Here is a 17,413-nt window from a genome sequence, read left to right on the forward strand (position 1 = left end):
TAGAAAATGTGTATTTTAGTGAAGTATCTCGACTTTCTCACTAGTTCCACACAGACCACTTTCGCTCCACTTCTTCCAGTGGGCACACATGGTATTGAGTAGCCTGACACTCGACCTGAATTTTTATTTCGTTTCTCTCATGGATTCAGGGAAGAGCGTTAAGAGTTTAACACTCAGGATTACAAAGACATGACCGGGCCAATCAGTGACTGCGTTTCAACTGCTGTCTGTACAACAGTGAAAAGCAGCCCCCTGATTGGCCCGCTCATTTTCTGATTTCTCATACTCTCTGCCTATGGGCCGAAGTCCAGACTGATACCGTGGAGGAACGTGTGAGTGAATCCACATCATCAGTCTGTCAATGCCAGGCTATGTGAACCCGATCATAATGATATAATAAAAAAACATCTGGAGGCCAATTCAGTGATGCCTTATTGCTGTTGTGTCATTGCTTGTCATTCTCTTTTGTTTTGTCCCCTCACTTCAGGTTCAGCTGGAGTTGGACCTGAAGTGTTCATGGAATTATTCATTGTGTGTGTTATTTCAGGAAACAAGATTAAGTTCCTACAGATTAAGTGAGAGAAATGCCAGTCAAATTGAAGGATGATGAATGAATTCCATTCAGTATTGTGACCTCAGTGGACAGGACAGTGGTACAGTCGACTGGACCTTTGGTTTAACAGCTTTAACTGTCAGGGGACACATGATCTCAAGGCCACACATGAACATGTAACCTATAGTTTAGTACACTTGTCAATGGAAGCAAACTGGATTTTGCTCAAATTCATCTTCTGAGTTGCATTTCATCCTATCAAGTGTAGCCTATAGTTGATACTGTTCATATAATTGTTGTACTTTGCACAATTTTTTTTTACAAGCATGATGCGTCTGCCATAATTTTGAAATATGTATTTCCCAGGGAATCAGTTTTTGAAATATAATCATTAGTCTAATTCGCATACATAATGTCACATTCTGAGACATTATGGTTGAATGATGGACAAAATATGTTTCCCCCCAGATTTCTTTGGTTATTTAGGTCTTGACTTCACTGTAAAAAAAAACCCATCTATGACATTGTGTGCCATAAAACCTCTCCTACTGTAATTCATAGCTGTGTTATGTACATGGTCCAGATGAAAAAGCTCAGACAAGTTTCAAATTATACACACTTTTAGGCATTGGCTGACAATGGCTGTTGATTTACATGGAATAGAAAAGCATATATGCAGAGACCAAATTATAGAACTATAATCTTGTATTGTAATTAAAATACACTAGAAGGTAGACTGACAGACAGACAACTTATGATTAAGAAAAGGTCAGCATTAAAAGGGGAAATGGAATATAGTAAATCTCTGTTCAACAACGGAACGGTCAACACCTCATGTTCTTTCACAGCAAAGCAACAGGCACTATGCAAGCAGGCTACTGTATTCTGGAAGGAAAACAAGGAACCATTCATTAAAAACACTCTCAGACCTCTGAATAGGACCTCATAATAATCACTAGCTTTCCCTTTCCAAGCCTCACTGTGTCAATCTTTTCCAGTGAGAATTGAATGTACGTATTTGTTAAGCTTTTGGAATTCTAAAAACAAAACAAAAACAAACAATACTGTGAATGCAAAGTTACATTATATGAGATTCTGTTTCAGGTTATGTTTCACTTTGGACACAAGGGGGCAGCGTTCACCACTTGTTTGCTTATAGCCATGCAGGATTTTGCTGTCAATACAAATGAAACTATTTTTTTCTTGAGCAAATATCAGAGTAAAGGCATAATGATTTTGTACAATATTTAGTTTGAGGACACTATAAACCCAACAGAGTAGTGTTTCATTCATCTCTTGGTTAAGGTCCACTGCTCTTGAAAAGGACTATGACATGAAAAGTACCACTTATTATATTAATGTTTTATTGGATAAACTTAGGCTTGTTCAATCTCACATTCAAACTATCAAAAATACGGTATTGTCGCTGTTATGTAGAAAACCTTTATCTCCATATTTCAACTTTAGATGATTTTTTTCTTAAAATAAATAATGCCCTACTTCGTGGTGTGACACTGTTGCACAAAGGTAGTGAAAATAACATATTTTGTTCAACATAGCAAAAAATAAATCATATTTTTGTTTAACCCTCTAGAACCTGAACTATGAAGGAAAGGTCAGAAAATTCCAAAATTTTGAAAAGGGACACTTTATTGGGTCTTAAAACATTTTTGATTTTGTTTTATTTTTTTTAACATTCCTTTGTATCATTTATTTGTTGTATCATATTTGATACAAGGGGTATTAAAAGGGGTATTTCAAGTGGGGTTTTTTTACTGCCTCCCCCCTGGCCAGCCGGGGCGCCTGATGGAGGGGAAAGGAACTGGTTGGAATAACGTGTTCCTTCCACGCGCTACGTCCAACCAGGGAAACTCTCCCCTGTCAGGTGATAAGAAGGTCAGTTATCTCTCATGCATTGAAGGAGGCATGAGCTCGGCCCTGGCCTCCCTAGGTTGGCAGAGGGAGTGTAGTGCCCAGGATTACATAGAGATTGGCACTGGGTGTAAAAAATAGGGTTACAAAATCGTGGGATAAAATTTTGAAAAAAAATAAAAAATCAAGTCGGTTTTAACATTACAAAAACATTTATTTTAGACCTGTAGTATCAAATATGATACAAATCATAAAGGACTATAGACCTGTAGTATCAAATATGATACAAACACTTTTGACATCATAAAAAACAAACTCAAATGCTAAATTTTGAGAGCTCATAAGTGCATTCAAGTTATCCAACACTTATTTCAAAATATTAGTAAAGATATACTAGGAAAACGTACCCGAACTGCTTAAAAAATAATTGTTTGTTAGTAGTGCATCAACCTCTCCTGTTTAGTTGATGGCAGCCATTTTGGGTCAGACCACCTGAGGCTCTGTAACTACCTGCAGTGCAAATGGTTTTTTACACTGATTTATAAAAAAATCAGTGTAATGTGTGTATCATATATGATACGTTTGGTGACATAGTGGCCAAAATAGGGACAGCAAAACTATTTGGAGCGTACACACATGAGAAGAGTCACACAGGACTCCAGCTGATATTAGTATAGTTCCAACTGGAACTACAGTTTACAGGAAACACTGTAGTCCAAGTAGTCCAGGAGGAACTGAGGTTCACCCGGTGATGTCACAGAGTAAACATTCCAAATTCAAAATAAAAACATAGAAGCACTGCCAAATCATCTTTATTTTGTCCTCGACTTCATAAAAACAGGATTTGGGTTCAAAATCAGGGAAGTGGCCCTTTAAGTCTGTCTGTGATTTTCATAAATGTTTAACTGATGAAAAGCATTAAAGAGAGCTTGTGACTAAATAAACAAAACAAAATGAGCAAATGTACTTAGGACTTCTATATTCAATATTATTTATAACCACTTAAAAACCCCAGCATCCGTATTTTGGTCACAGAAAATAGACGATCGACAAGCTCACAACGCGTCGCAGCGCGGCGCGTTGTGAGCTTGTCGATCGTCTATTTTCAGCGAAAGCTTTCCCCACAATAACCCAAAACAGAAAAGACACTAGTATTGAGCCCTGAGGGACTCTGGTTACCCATATGAGGTTGAAGTGGTTAATAAACATGATATGCGTCTGCCATCATTTTGAAATATGTATTTCCCAGGGAATCAGTTTCTGAAATATAATCATTAGTCTACTGTGCATGCATAATATGTCACATTCTGAGATATTATGATTGAATGATGTTTTTAGAAAAACAATATTTTTTTCCCCAGATGTTTTGGTTTTGTAGGTCTTGACTTCACTGGACATAAAAAACAGGTTTTTTTTCTATAGGGGCCAAACTGACTTTGATAAAGTGAGTGAAGGGCCACACATTGGATTTTTTAATTGAAACTTGAAACACATAGTGGTGAATTATATTAAAACTGCATGAATTTGATAGACACGATAGACTCATTTATAATAGGGTCAAGTATTATTTTATTTTTTTTAGCTGTGCTGTCTGTATCACTCACTTTATCAAACATATTCCCTATTTTGCACGGCGTCTTATGGCTTATTTAATTTTTTATTCTGAAAACCATTTTAAAATAGCGAAAATAGCATCACCGCAGATCAGCTACTGTATTTTGTAATGTGCAGTTTTAACACTTTGCTAAATTAACCAATTTAAAGGCCTATAATCTTTCATTGTACAGTCTGTTACCAGTTCAATTATGATTATTTTTGGGGGTCACGGCCTGAACAGGTTGAGAACCACTGGGTTATAGATAAACAACAGCCTATTGACTGACTTAGTGACTATTAATTCTCCACTACCTCTCAGAGGCAATTAAGTGGTATTTGAGTGATGGGATGTAGTTTTAAGATAGTCAAAGGGTCAATGCCCCCAGTACCTAGGACACCAATGGAAACAAGACCGCAAGGACCTTTTTGGTGTTATCCTTTTAGACAAAGTGTTTGACTGTACTCGTGCTGTTTTTACATTTCTGTCCAATAAAATGTTTAGTATTGAAAATGGGAAGTACTACGTTAAAGTAAAAATACCTCCGAATTGTACTTAAGTACAGTACTTGAGTACATGTACTTAGTTAGTTACACCACTGGTCTATTGTACTATTGAGGAAGTGATGTGAACTTGAACACGTCTTCTATTTTGCTGAAGAAGTTCTAATAAAGTGACTGAAGAAAAGAGACAGTTCATTCATCATTGTGCAACGGGAAAATGAGTAATAAATGATACAAAGTCCAGTTGTAATCCAAAGTTAATGAGTCATTAACCCATGATATGTCATGTCAACGATGTCATTCATTATGAATCTGTGTGGAAGCCTCTGATGGAAAGTAATTACATGTATATAGAAAAAGTATTGAAGATTACTAGCAAAATTGTTTAAGTGTAGAGTTAGTAAAACTAGATAAAAGCAAACATATTTACACTATGCATAATATTTAATTATTATCATTGTCTAGGGAACAATGTAGCATAGACAAAAGTTTGACTTGACACACACACACACACACACACACACACACACACACACACACACACACACCTCAGTCCTCAGCCTGATTTAACATCTATCTTCACATCCTGTATAAAACGTCATCTAAACATGGAGACAACATTCACAGAGAGACAGAAACAGAAAGAGAAACATTCTTCAAAATAAGACTAAAACACTCTGCTATAGAGGTTGCAGCCACAGTGCTCACATTTATTTTGAAAAAACAAGTCAGTGTAAATGAAGTAAAGTTGATGAAAAGAAAAATGATTACCTGACGGTCTCAAACTCCTTTATATGAATTGAAACATTTTGTTCATTTTGCCAGATATGTTGTGAGCTTGTAGATCGGATATTAAAGAAATTACAGAAGCTTTTCCCCCCTCTTTTGTTTTTAACAGGTTTTAAGTGTGTAACTGTTTGAAGGACTCAAACGTTCCTACTGTATTTACAAAATGGGAGATAAAATAAGAAAAAAAGGGAGGGTCAAAAAATATATACATCATATTAAAATATATTTTTATAAGCGATAAATCAATTAACTTTTGACACACAATACCCTATTGACACCATGAGGAGGAAGTATTTGGCCAATGTTTAACAATTTTTTAGTATAGTTTGTTGATTACTTTTAACGCAGTAATGCCATGTTTAAATTTTCATTTTAGAGGTATTCAATAGGTCTTAAAAGTCCTTAAATTGTCACTTTAGAAATGGACAGAAACCCTGTATACATTATACATACTGTATGTTGGTTTTACTGTTGAGTGAGAAAACAATTTTGCACATTAAAAAAATTATAATCATTTGGGGACCACCTGGGGGTCCGACCCACAGTTTGAGAACCACTACATTTAGTATAATCAATCTACACAGACTGACAGAGGGCTCTGTAGTAATATCAACAAGATAACAGGGCATACTGTATAATGATTGTCTGCAGCAGGCTTATTAAAGAAATGCAATGAGCGGAACACAATGGATTGATTGATCATGATGGTGTAGTATACTGTACACATCATTCTTACACATGCTTTATCTAGAAGAGAAAATCTATCATCAAATGAAGAAAACAAAGTTTTTAACTGAGTATCATCATCAGTATTCTTAACATGTCTACCATGTCTTACACAGCTCTGCTGTATCTCCATAGTAATAAGGCCTTATCCCTGGATAGAGAGGTTGTGTGAACGTGGTTTGAACTGTGTGTAGGAGGGTCATTGTGTCAGAAACACTGTAGAAGGACAGAGTACCTGCCTTGTGGTCCAGGTACACCCCCACTCTGGAGGAGAAAGGCCCTGACACTTTAGTCTGAACACTGTTGTGTGTGAAATTGTAGTTTTTACCATTACACTCTAAACACCAGGATTTATCATTGTTTCCAAAGTAGGTTTGTCTGTTGACGTCTTTATAACAGACTGCTATACGAACTCTACCACTCCACTCTACTTCCCAGTAACAACGTTCAGACAGACCCTCTGTACACATCACCTGACACCCAGTAAATCTCTCTGCATGATCAGGGTAAGGTTGTTCTTGTCGTGTTACAGTCACCTTCCTCTTCTCCTCTGACAGGGAGAGAGATTTGTTTATTGTGTTCATGTCCAGAGACAGAGGAGAGGAATCTGTGAGAACACACGACAAAAGAAAAATCAAACCTCATGAACCTTATTGTGTTTAGAGTTAGTCTCTCAGATCAAACTCATTAGAGCTTTAAATAACAACATATCAGAATGAAACTTCAACGTTCAGAACCTGCATCAACATGGACTCACATTGTAAAAAGTCCTTTCTGGTCTGAGGCTCCGCTGGATGTAAAACATCAACTGGAGACACAAGAAAACAGTAAAGGTCATCATGACATTGTAAAGGATTTCTATGTCCACACAAAGCGTCAAATCCAATAGACTTTACTGCTGACTTCAGGCATGTAAAACATACAGAGTGAGCCTACAGGAGGTCACAACATACGACTGACGTAAAAGACAGCAACAGACCTGCTTTACGGCAGTGTTGTAACGTAGCTCTCTTAAAGGCACAGTCACATATATAGCATATATGACAGACATCATACTGAAGAATGGATTAAACTGAAGTTGCAAGGGTTTTGTCAAAACGTTCAAGCTATTATAGCATCATTGCTATTATATAGTGTTTGTTCAGTAACACTTGTCTCCCTGTCTCTCATTTTACATTTATAATATATTTTCAGGTGGGTTACAAATTTCATCCAATCAGGAGAGAGAACTCCTCAAGATCATTTATTGAGCACAACAATATAATAATAATAAAAAATGGTAAATGGTGCATTTATATACTGTAGCGGGTGACATGAAACACAGATCACACTAATTTACTGCCCCCATACTACAGGCTTTAGTAGCCTTCCCAGATATACTTCTGTACAAACTGTTTCAACACTTAGAAATGTACTGTACAGTATAGGGGCCGGTTAAAACACAATAAAGACATTTAAATCTGACCCTGATCTTTCCTTTGAGGAATATTCTTGCTTAAATTCTTCAATGTTTCTGTCCAATCTGACAGACAGCCAACCTGTGTACCATCAGTCTGCTTCAGTTCAAATATCTCCAGTTGCCTTCTGACTTCATCAATCCATGTTTACTATGATGGCTGGTTAGAAAAACAAGAAACACATTTAAATCTCACCTCTCTTTGATATCTCTGGCCAAGTTGTCTTCAGGATGTTGTCTAGTTGGTCTCTCAGACCAGACACCACATCAATCACATCTGTGAAGGACCTCACAGGACAGATGACCACACTGGGTGAGACTGGAGATCCACTGGAACTGGAGAGAGACTGGAAACTCTGGAGAGAGACAAGTAAACCAGTATAGACAGGGATAGATTAGAATATTGATCACAATTGGTGGAGTTGAGCTGATGTCCTTGTTGTTCAACCAGCACACATTACGAACACAAATTGTACAGGGCAGATATAGAATAATGTTATACTTTCAAAATATTTTACAAAACAGTGGAAGAAGCCAATCTACAAGCTCAGAAGCTGATCTTGTAGATCTTCTATTTTTTGAAAATGTTTACAATCATGACAATTGTAGAAAATAATTGTGATTATCTCAAATAATTGTGACCTACCAGCATTAATAATGTCATGTTATGCCATGTCATGTAATATACTATGATGTAATGGAATGTAATATAATATGACATGATGGAATGAGATGAAATATGAAGCTGATTTCTCCTAAATGAGTCAAAACCAAACAGTAAAATGCCATGTGTGGAACCTGAATGAAAGTGATGATGTCATCAGTGTTGGACAGCTCCTCCAGGTCAGCATGTCTCCTCTCCAGCTGCTCCATGTGGTCCTCCAGCTGCCTCAGGAGAGCCTCAGTCTGAGCCACTGCAGTCTGCTGCTGATCTCTGATCAGTTCTTTAAGCTCACTGCGTCTTCTCTCAATGGAGACCATCATCTCACTGAAGATCCTGTCACTGGCCTCCACTGCTGCTTCTGCAGAGCTCTGCTTAACACAACAAACACACACACACACACACACACACACACACACACACACACACACACACACACACACACACACACACACACACACACACACACACACACACACACACACACACACACACACACACACTTTTTGTTATCCTTGACATGAAAAGGTTTTGAGCACCACTGATATAGCAGTATACGTTTTTCAGAAAGACATTTTTAGAATCGGCCTCAGGACATCAGCTACAGTATTTGAAAATAGCCGTTCTACAAGTTCCCAACACATGGCGAATGCGCCGCGGCGCGTTGTGAGTTTGTAGATCTGCTATTTTCAAAAATGTGTGAGAGAATGGGAAAAAGAATGAATAATTTTGAAACATTTTAACAACACTAATCTTATACGTGGGTTGCTGGCATAAAATATTTTCAAATGGGGGTCTGCAGCCAAATACATATTAATTGGTTTAAGAACCACTGCTTTAGTGCTTCTGATGACACAAGGCTCTGTCTCATCCAGGTAGCATCACCATCTTTCCTCTTTCCACAGTAAACACAAGAACAAGAACTATTATCATAACATCAGCTCACGTTCAGGGCCTCCATGACCCGTCTCAGGTCTTTCAGCTCCTTCTTTTTCTCCTGGATCTTCTGCTGGACTTCCTCCTGAAATGTCACCAGCTGTTTCTGCAAGAAACAGGAAGAGACAGTTTGGCTTGAAAACAAAGCACATCTACATGTCGGGATACCAATTCTATCCAATCAGGAGAAAGAGAACTCATACAGGATAAAAACAAGTGAAATTGGAGGCAGTCTAGTTTGGATCCACACATCATCTTAACCCATTTAGACCTGGAACACCTAAACGTTATACGTTTCATTCGGGAACACCTCTGTGTGTGGTTGTTGCTGTATACATTAAATAGCAATATTATTTTTATTTTACATTTTTTGAATAAAAGAAAATAGTTTTTCAGAAAACTTAGGTCAGGATTTATAAGGCAATCATAGAATCGGCCACAGGTCTAAATGTGTATCAACTGTGTAACCTCTCCAAAATACACTTTTGCAGGGATGAGATATCAATATTAAGCCCCTGCATCTTGCCCCTTCTTAATGGTGAAATATGATTCAAAAGTTATCAAAGTTATCGATGTTTTATTTTCATTGGGTCCAAAATGAGTGTACTTCATACTTTAATAATTTTTTTATTGTACAACACCGACACCCTGGTTTGTGCTTTTAATGTCTCTGACATGGTTATTTAGCTTCTATCTTTAAAACGTATCTTATGATTTGTCTTCAAGTGATGGTGGTCCTACCTGTTTCTCTGCCTTCTCTGCAGCAGCTGACACCGTGTCATGGCCCTTATGTTCATCCATGGTGCACAGATAGCAGATACACTGGCGGTCTGTGCGACAGAACACCTCCATCAGCTTGTCATGACTGGAGCACATCTTCTCCTGCAGCTTGTTGGTGGCTGGGATTAGTTTGTGCTTCTTCCAAGTCGGAACATTGTAGTGAGGCTGGAGGTGAGTCTCACAGTAAGAGGCCAGACACGCCAGACAAGACATGAGAGCTTTGTGACGTCTGGCTCCGGTGCAGAAATCACAGGCCACGTCTGCTGGACCGGCGTACAGCAGAGCAGCAGAGACAGAAGACTGCTGACCTCCTGTACTGCTCAGCTTCATCACAACCTGGAAGTAAAGAGAAGAGGAGGGGAGGTCACTGACTGATGACAAATACAACACAGTCATTGTGAGGTTCATGGTGATAAACACAGTGAGACATTACAGGTATTAGTTCATCTAGTAAGATCATTGTAACACTATCTGAACACTGTGGTTCTGAACTTTTGTATTACATAAAGTTGATTGCTTTATATGGTTAAAAATGTACAATTTAAGCGTTTAGCAGACACTCTTAACCACTAGAACCCTGTGTATCTGCTATGTTTGCCTACAGTGAATGACATGGCAAGAATAGGGACGCTAGAGTTTAATGGTTAATGGTTAACCAGTGACTAACACAGTCAAAGATCAGAGTAATTACATTAACCCTACTCAACAAAATGGCAGCATAAGGTAAGTAGAATGCAAATAAACTAAGATAACAGGTAAACATCAGAACTAGCATCAGTTTAAACCAATGGTTCTCAAACTTTTTCCATGTCAAGGACCCCCAAATGAATATGTATTTGGCCACGGACACCCATATGAAAATATGTTGTGCCAGGGACCCCCATACAAGATTTATGTTGTTAAAATGTTGCAAAAAAAATATTGCATATCACATTGTGATGCATTGTGAGCAATTTTCAAGTAGCTGATGTCTAGAGCATGCCAAAAATCCTGAAGGGGGCGTCAACAAGTGTCTTTTGGTAGCTGCGGACATCTTTGAGGGGTAAAAACCAGGTTGACTTAACATTGCCCAATGCCACGCCCAATGCCTCGCCCCCGCAGCCTGATTTGCCCCTTCTGCTGGTGACGACACGTTGGCACGCTTAATAGGGTTACAGTGGTTAAACAGCCTGTTATGCTCTTTTAACACATGGTTAGACACTGGTCTAACATGCTATCTAAATAACATTCTTATAGTATTTGTGGACAAACAATATATTATTAATGTATCAACATACATAACATAACATAACATGTAGTAAGTATAACTACCATCTATCACAATAGTCAACAAGGAGTTTTGTGTAGCAGAACATGTAGTTTAATGTGTGGTTGTAACTTGTAAGGTCATCTCACCTCAGCCAGCAAGGTGTTCTTCCTCAGAACAGGTCTGGGACTGAAGCTCTCTCTGCACTGGGGACAGCTGTAGACTCCAGTCTCCTCATACTGGTCCCAGTAACCCTCAATACAGCTTCTACAGTAACTGTGTCCACACTGTAGAGTCACTGGTTCCTTTAGAAGGTCCAGACAGACAGGACAGCAGAACTGGTCCTGGTCCAGCTCACATGTCTGTTGCTGTTGCTTATTCTGCTCTGCCATTTGACCGACTTCCACACTCACACCGAGAGAAAACAACACTTTGGTTTACTCTGAAGAGAGACTGAGAGAAACACACAACAGCTCAGAGTTTCGTTTCTTGTGAAGAAAGGTAGGAGAGACAAAGGGAGGGACTTCCTGGATGTTTGCAGGAGGCAGTGGTTTTAAAGAGACAGTGACTGTTTAGCACAAACAGGTTCAGCTTGTGGTTGAACGTTGTAGGCCTACAGCTGGACTCTCACACTACACCATCATTTCCCCTCCATGTGGAAAAGCCTGGTGGTGGTGACACAAGGGGGTATTTATTTGGGGTAGAGTATGGCAGAAAATGTGTATTTTAGTAAAATAACCTTTGTCTATATTTCCTCACTAGTTTCACATTCTTTCCACTTCCTCCAGACTCCAGTGAGCACTAGAGTGAAACACTCTAATACTCTCTAGGGTTACAAATGATGTCATGGCAAGACAGGTGAACCCGATCATAAATGGGAGACCTGAAATTGACACAAGGCTGATATCTGGTAACCTCACTCCGTCAAATGGAAGAAGCTTGAGACACACATTTTGTTTCACAGCGTACTTGCATCTGAGACCCCGGGCGCAGAATCGATGACAGACGGAGTTTCATTTTTTCAAGCTACTAGGCAGGTGATTGGATGATCCCGCCCCTAGCAGCCGCTGATTGGTTCGTATGCGCAGTGGTTCGGGCAGCTTTACTCTGTGAGCAATCCCAGACCCTCCTTCCTGAAACCAAATGCAAATGAGATTTCCGGAGGGAGGGGGGTTTACCAGGCTAGATATCTGGTGACCAATTCAGTGATGCTTTATTGCTGTTGTGTCATTGCTTGTCATCTGCATTATTTTTTTGTCCTCTCACAACCATACAGTACAAAGTAGCTCACAACTGGAGTTGCACCTGAAGTGTTGATGGAATTATTCATTGTGTGTTATTTCAGGAAACAAGATTAAGTTCCTACAGATTAAGTGAGAGAAATGCCAGCAGCATTGTCAAATTCAACTATTTTATTTTTCATGTCTTTTTTTTGTATGGCTACGCCTACTATCTGTCACTCACTTTATCAAACATATTCCCTATTTTGCACAGCGTCTTATGACTAATCGTATTAGCCATTTCTTATTATATAGTAGCGTCACTGTAGATCAGCTATACCGTTTTTTGTAACGTGCAGTTTTAGCACTTTCCAAGGTGTAAAGACCAATTTAAAGGCCCATAATCTTTCATTGTACAGTCGGTTACCTCCTAGTGTATTTTAATTACAACTTCATTAATGATTAAGAAAAGGTCAGCATTAAAGGAGGAAATGGAATCATGGTAACTCTGTTCAACGGCGGAACGGTCAACACCTCATGTACTTTGACAGCAAAGCAACAGACAATATGCAAACATAGGCTAAGTGTATTCTGGAAGGAAAACAAGGAACCATTAATTAAAAACACTCTCAGACCGCTGAATAGGACCTCATAATATTCAGTAACTTTCCCTCTCCAAGCCTCACTGTGTCAATCTTTTCCAGTGAGAATTGAATGCATTTGTTAAACTTGTAGAACGCTACACAATAGTGTGAATGCAAAGTTGCATGGGATTCTGTTTTAGTTTATGTTTCACCTTGGACACAAGGGGGCAGCATTCACCATTTGTTTGCTCTATAGCCATGCAGGATTTTAGCTGTCAATGCAAATGGACAAATTTTTTCTAGGGCAAATATCAGTGAAAAATATTTATTTTGAGGACACTATCAACCAAATAGAATAGTGTTTGATTAATCTCTTGGTTAATAACAATAGAGGTCCACTGCTCTTGAAAAGAACTATGGCATGAGAAGTACATCATATTATGAATATGTTTTATGAGATGGCTGAGATGGAGTGATGGAGTGAGATGGCTTTCACCGAGGACGGTCGCACCTTTTATCCGCTCCTGGATTCTACCCCGCGCTCTATTCTTCAACGGCGAAAACAACACCTTCGCCTCAAGAAGATCATCACTGCCAGCAACAATCTGGTGCTGTTCTACGCTGCTATTTTGCAGGGATTAATATTCATCGAGTCCCACAATGTGCAGCTTCAACGGAGAGCGAATCCAAACGGAGATTTACCGCAAGACGCGGCGACGTTACTTTTTAAAGTGGTCGGCGCGAGTAAATCGGTTCAAACACGGAGAAGGACACCAAACCAGCTGGACGGCCTTACAGTAAGAAAGATTCTTTGGTTGAGTTTATTGTTGTCGGGAAGAGCACGGACCGTGAAGAGCACGGAGACTCGCTATGATCACAACTTCAACGGCCTAAGCAACTTCACAGCTGATTTCAAACGCGACGGTAGCGCCCGACAGGGTCCGGTGTTTCAGTTTTTGATCAGACCAGATCAATTTGAGACCGCGTCGACTGTTGTCCTAGTAATAGCAGGGGCGGATTTAAGAAGTTAGGGGCTCCAAGCAAAGCTCTGGTTCGGGGCCTCCTCGCCATGCGTCAAAAAAAAATTGCATTAGGGCCCAATTTTGCAGTTTAGGGCCCATTATCCCTAAACTTCTTTGCCATTTTTTACTAGCAGCAACAGCTGCAGCACCAACTAGCAGCAACAACTAACAGCAGCAACTAGCGCACCTCCCTTCCAAAACCACTCCTAGCCAGGGCTCCCTCACTAAAGTGAAAACACACACATGCATGTTGACTGTTGTGTAAAGTTGGACAAAAACAGGCTAATACAGGAAGTTCCTTTGGGTTATGTTGAGCTTTTATTTTTATTTTAATCGCTCTCTCTTTGAGGTCTGCTTCCGGGAAGCATGTGTTCTTGGAGCGTACACACATTAGAGGGTAGTCACACAGGACTCCAGCTGATATTAGTATAGTTCCGACTGGAACTACAGGAAACACTGTAGTCCAAGTAGTCTATAGGAGGAACTGAGGTTAACCCAGTGATGTCACAGAGTAAACATTCCAAATTCAAAATAAAAACATAGAAGCACTGCCAAATCATCTTTATTTTGTCCTCGACTTCATAAAAACAGGATTTGCGTTCAAAATCAGGGAAATGGCCCTTTAAGTCTGTCTGTGATTTTCATAAATGTTTAACTGTTGAAAAGCATTAAAGAGAGCTTGTGACTAAATAAACAAAACAAAATGATACAAAAAATGTACTTAGGACTTCTTTATTCAATATTATTTATAACCACTTAAAAACCCCAGCATCTGTATTGTGGTCACAGAAAATAGCAGATTGACAAGCTCACAACGCGTCTGTCGATCGGCTATTTTCAGCAAAAGCTTTCCCCACAATAACCCAAAACAGAAAAGACACTAGTATTGAGCCCTGAGGGACTCTGGTTACCCATATGGGGTTTAAGTGGTTAATAAACATGATATGCGTCTGCCATCATTTTGAAATATGTATTTCCCAGGGAATCAGTTTCTGAAATATAATCATTAGTCTACTGTGCATGCATAATATGTCACATTCTGAGATATTATGATTTAATGATGTTTTTGGAAAAAACAATCATTTTTTCCCCAGATGTTTTGGTTTTGTAGGTCTTGACTTCACTGGACATAAAAAACAGGGGTGCTCAGCATTTTCTTCTATAGGAGCCAAACTGACTTTGATAAAGTGAGTGAAGGGCCACAAATTGGATTTTTTAAATGAAACTTGAAACACATAGTGGTGAATTATGTTAAAACTGCATGAATTTGATAGACACGATAGACTCATTTAAAATAGGGTCAAGTATTATTTTATTTTTTACAGCTGTGCTGCCTGTATCACTCACCTTATCAAACATATTCCCTATTTTGCACGACATCTTATGACTTCTTATTTTTTATTTTGAAAACCATTTTAAAATAGCGAAAATAGCTTCACTGCAGATCAGCTACCGTATTTTGTAATGTGCAGTTTTAACGCTTTGCTAAATTGACCAATTTAAAGGCCTATAATCTTTCATTGTACAGTCTGTTTTTGGGGGTCACGGCCTGAACAGGTTGAGAACCACTGGGTTATAGATAAACAACAGCCTATTGACTGACTTAGTGACTATTAATTCTCCACTACATCTCAGAGGCAATTAAGGGGTATTTGAGTGATGGGATGAAGTTTTAAGATAGTCAAAGGGTCAATGACCCCAGTACCTAAGATCCCAATGGAAACAAGACCGCAAGGACTTTTGTGGTGTTATCCTTTTAGACAAAGTGTTTGACTGTACTCGTGCTGTTTTTAAATTTCTGTCCAATAAAATGTTTAGTATTGAAAATGGGAAGTACTACGTTAAAGTAACAATACCTCCGAATTGTACTTAAGTACAGTACTTGAGTACATGTACTTAGTTAGTTACACCACTGGTCTATTGTACTATTGAGGAAGTGATGTGAACTTGAACACGTCTTCTATTTTGCTGAAGAAGTTCTAATAAAGTGACTGAAGAAAAGAGACAGTTCATTCATCATTGTGCAACGGGAAAATAAGTAATAAATGATACAAAGTCCAGTTGTAATCCAAAGTTAATGAGTCATTAACCCATGATATGTCATGTCAACGATGTCATTCATTATGAATCTGTGTGTGGAAGCCTCTGATGGAAAGTAATTACATGTATATAGAAAAAGTATTGAAGATTACTAGCAAAATTGTTTAAGTGTACAGTTAGTAAAACTAGATCAAAGCAAACATATTTACACTATGTATAATATTTAATTATTATCATTGTCTAGGGAACAATGTAGCATAGACAAAAGTTAGACCACACACACACACACACACACACACACACACACACACACACACACACACACACACACACACACACACACACACACACACACACACACACACACACACACACACACACACACACACACACACACACACACACACACACACGTCCTCAGCCTGATTTAACATCTATCTTCACATCCTGTATAAAACGTCATCTAAACATGGAGACAACATTCACAGAGAGACAGAAACATAAAGAGAAACATTCTTCAAAATAAGACTAAAACACTCTGCTATAGAGGTTGCAGCCACAGCGCTCACATTTATTTTGAAAAAACAAGTCAGTGTAAATGAAGTAAAGTTGATGAAAAGAAAAATGATTACCTGACGGTCTCAAACTCCTTTATATGAATTGAAACATTTTGTTCATTTTGCCCGATATGTTGTGAGCTTGTAGATCGGATATTAAAGAAATTACAGAAGCTTTTCCCCCCTCTTTTGTTTTTAACATGGCAGGTTTTAAGTGTGTAACTGTTTGAAGGACTCAAACGTTCCTACTGTATTTACAAAATGGGAGATAAAATAAGAAAAAAAGGGAGGGTAAAAAAATATATACATCATATTAAAATATATTTTTATAAGCGATAAATCAATTAACTTTTGACACACAATACCCTATTGACACCATGAGGAGGAAGTATTTGCCCAATGTTTAACACTTTTTTAGTATAGTTTGTTGATTACTTTTAACGCAGTAATGCCATGTTTTAATTTTCATTTTAGAGGTATTCAATAGGTCTTAAAAGTCCTTAAATGTCACTTTAGAAATGGACAGAAACCCTGTATACATTATACATACTGTATGTTGGTTTGTTTACTGTTGAGTGAGAAAACAATGTTGCACATTAAGAAAATTATAATCATTTGGGGACCACCTGGGGGTCCAGACCCACAGTTTGAGAACCACTACATTCAGTATAACCAATCTACACAGACTGACAGAGGGCTCTGTAGTAATATCAACAAGATAACAGGGCATACTGTATAATGATTGTCTGCAGCAGGCTTATTAAAGAAATGCAATGAGCAGAACACAATGGATTGATTGATCATGATGGTGTAGTATACTGTACACATCATTCTTACACATGCTTTATCTAGAAGAGAAAATCTATCATCAAAT

The 17,413-nt window shown here is 38.5% G+C and overlaps 1 protein-coding gene across 1 annotated transcript; it reads right to left on the reverse strand.

Annotated features, from left to right (window-relative positions):
- Positions 1 to 5,205: 5,205 nt before the first annotated feature.
- LOC308101559 (E3 ubiquitin-protein ligase TRIM47-like) lies at positions 5,206 to 11,508 on the reverse strand (the record flags this gene model as incomplete). Its single annotated transcript, XM_080450980.1, has 7 exons — positions 5,206 to 6,644; positions 6,795 to 6,845; positions 7,690 to 7,849; positions 8,292 to 8,525; positions 9,101 to 9,181; positions 9,832 to 10,206; positions 11,266 to 11,508. The coding sequence occupies 7 exons, from the start codon at positions 11,506 to 11,508 to the stop codon at positions 6,136 to 6,138; spliced, it is 1,653 nt and encodes a 550-aa protein (XP_080307106.1). The 3' UTR covers positions 5,206 to 6,135.
- Between the last annotated feature and the right edge of the window lie 5,905 nt (positions 11,509 to 17,413).

Source organism: Gymnoscopelus braueri (genome assembly GCF_963280865.1).
Source record: "Gymnoscopelus braueri genome assembly, chromosome: 15".
In the NCBI taxonomy this organism is placed as follows: Eukaryota; Metazoa; Chordata; class Actinopteri; order Myctophiformes; family Myctophidae; genus Gymnoscopelus; species Gymnoscopelus braueri.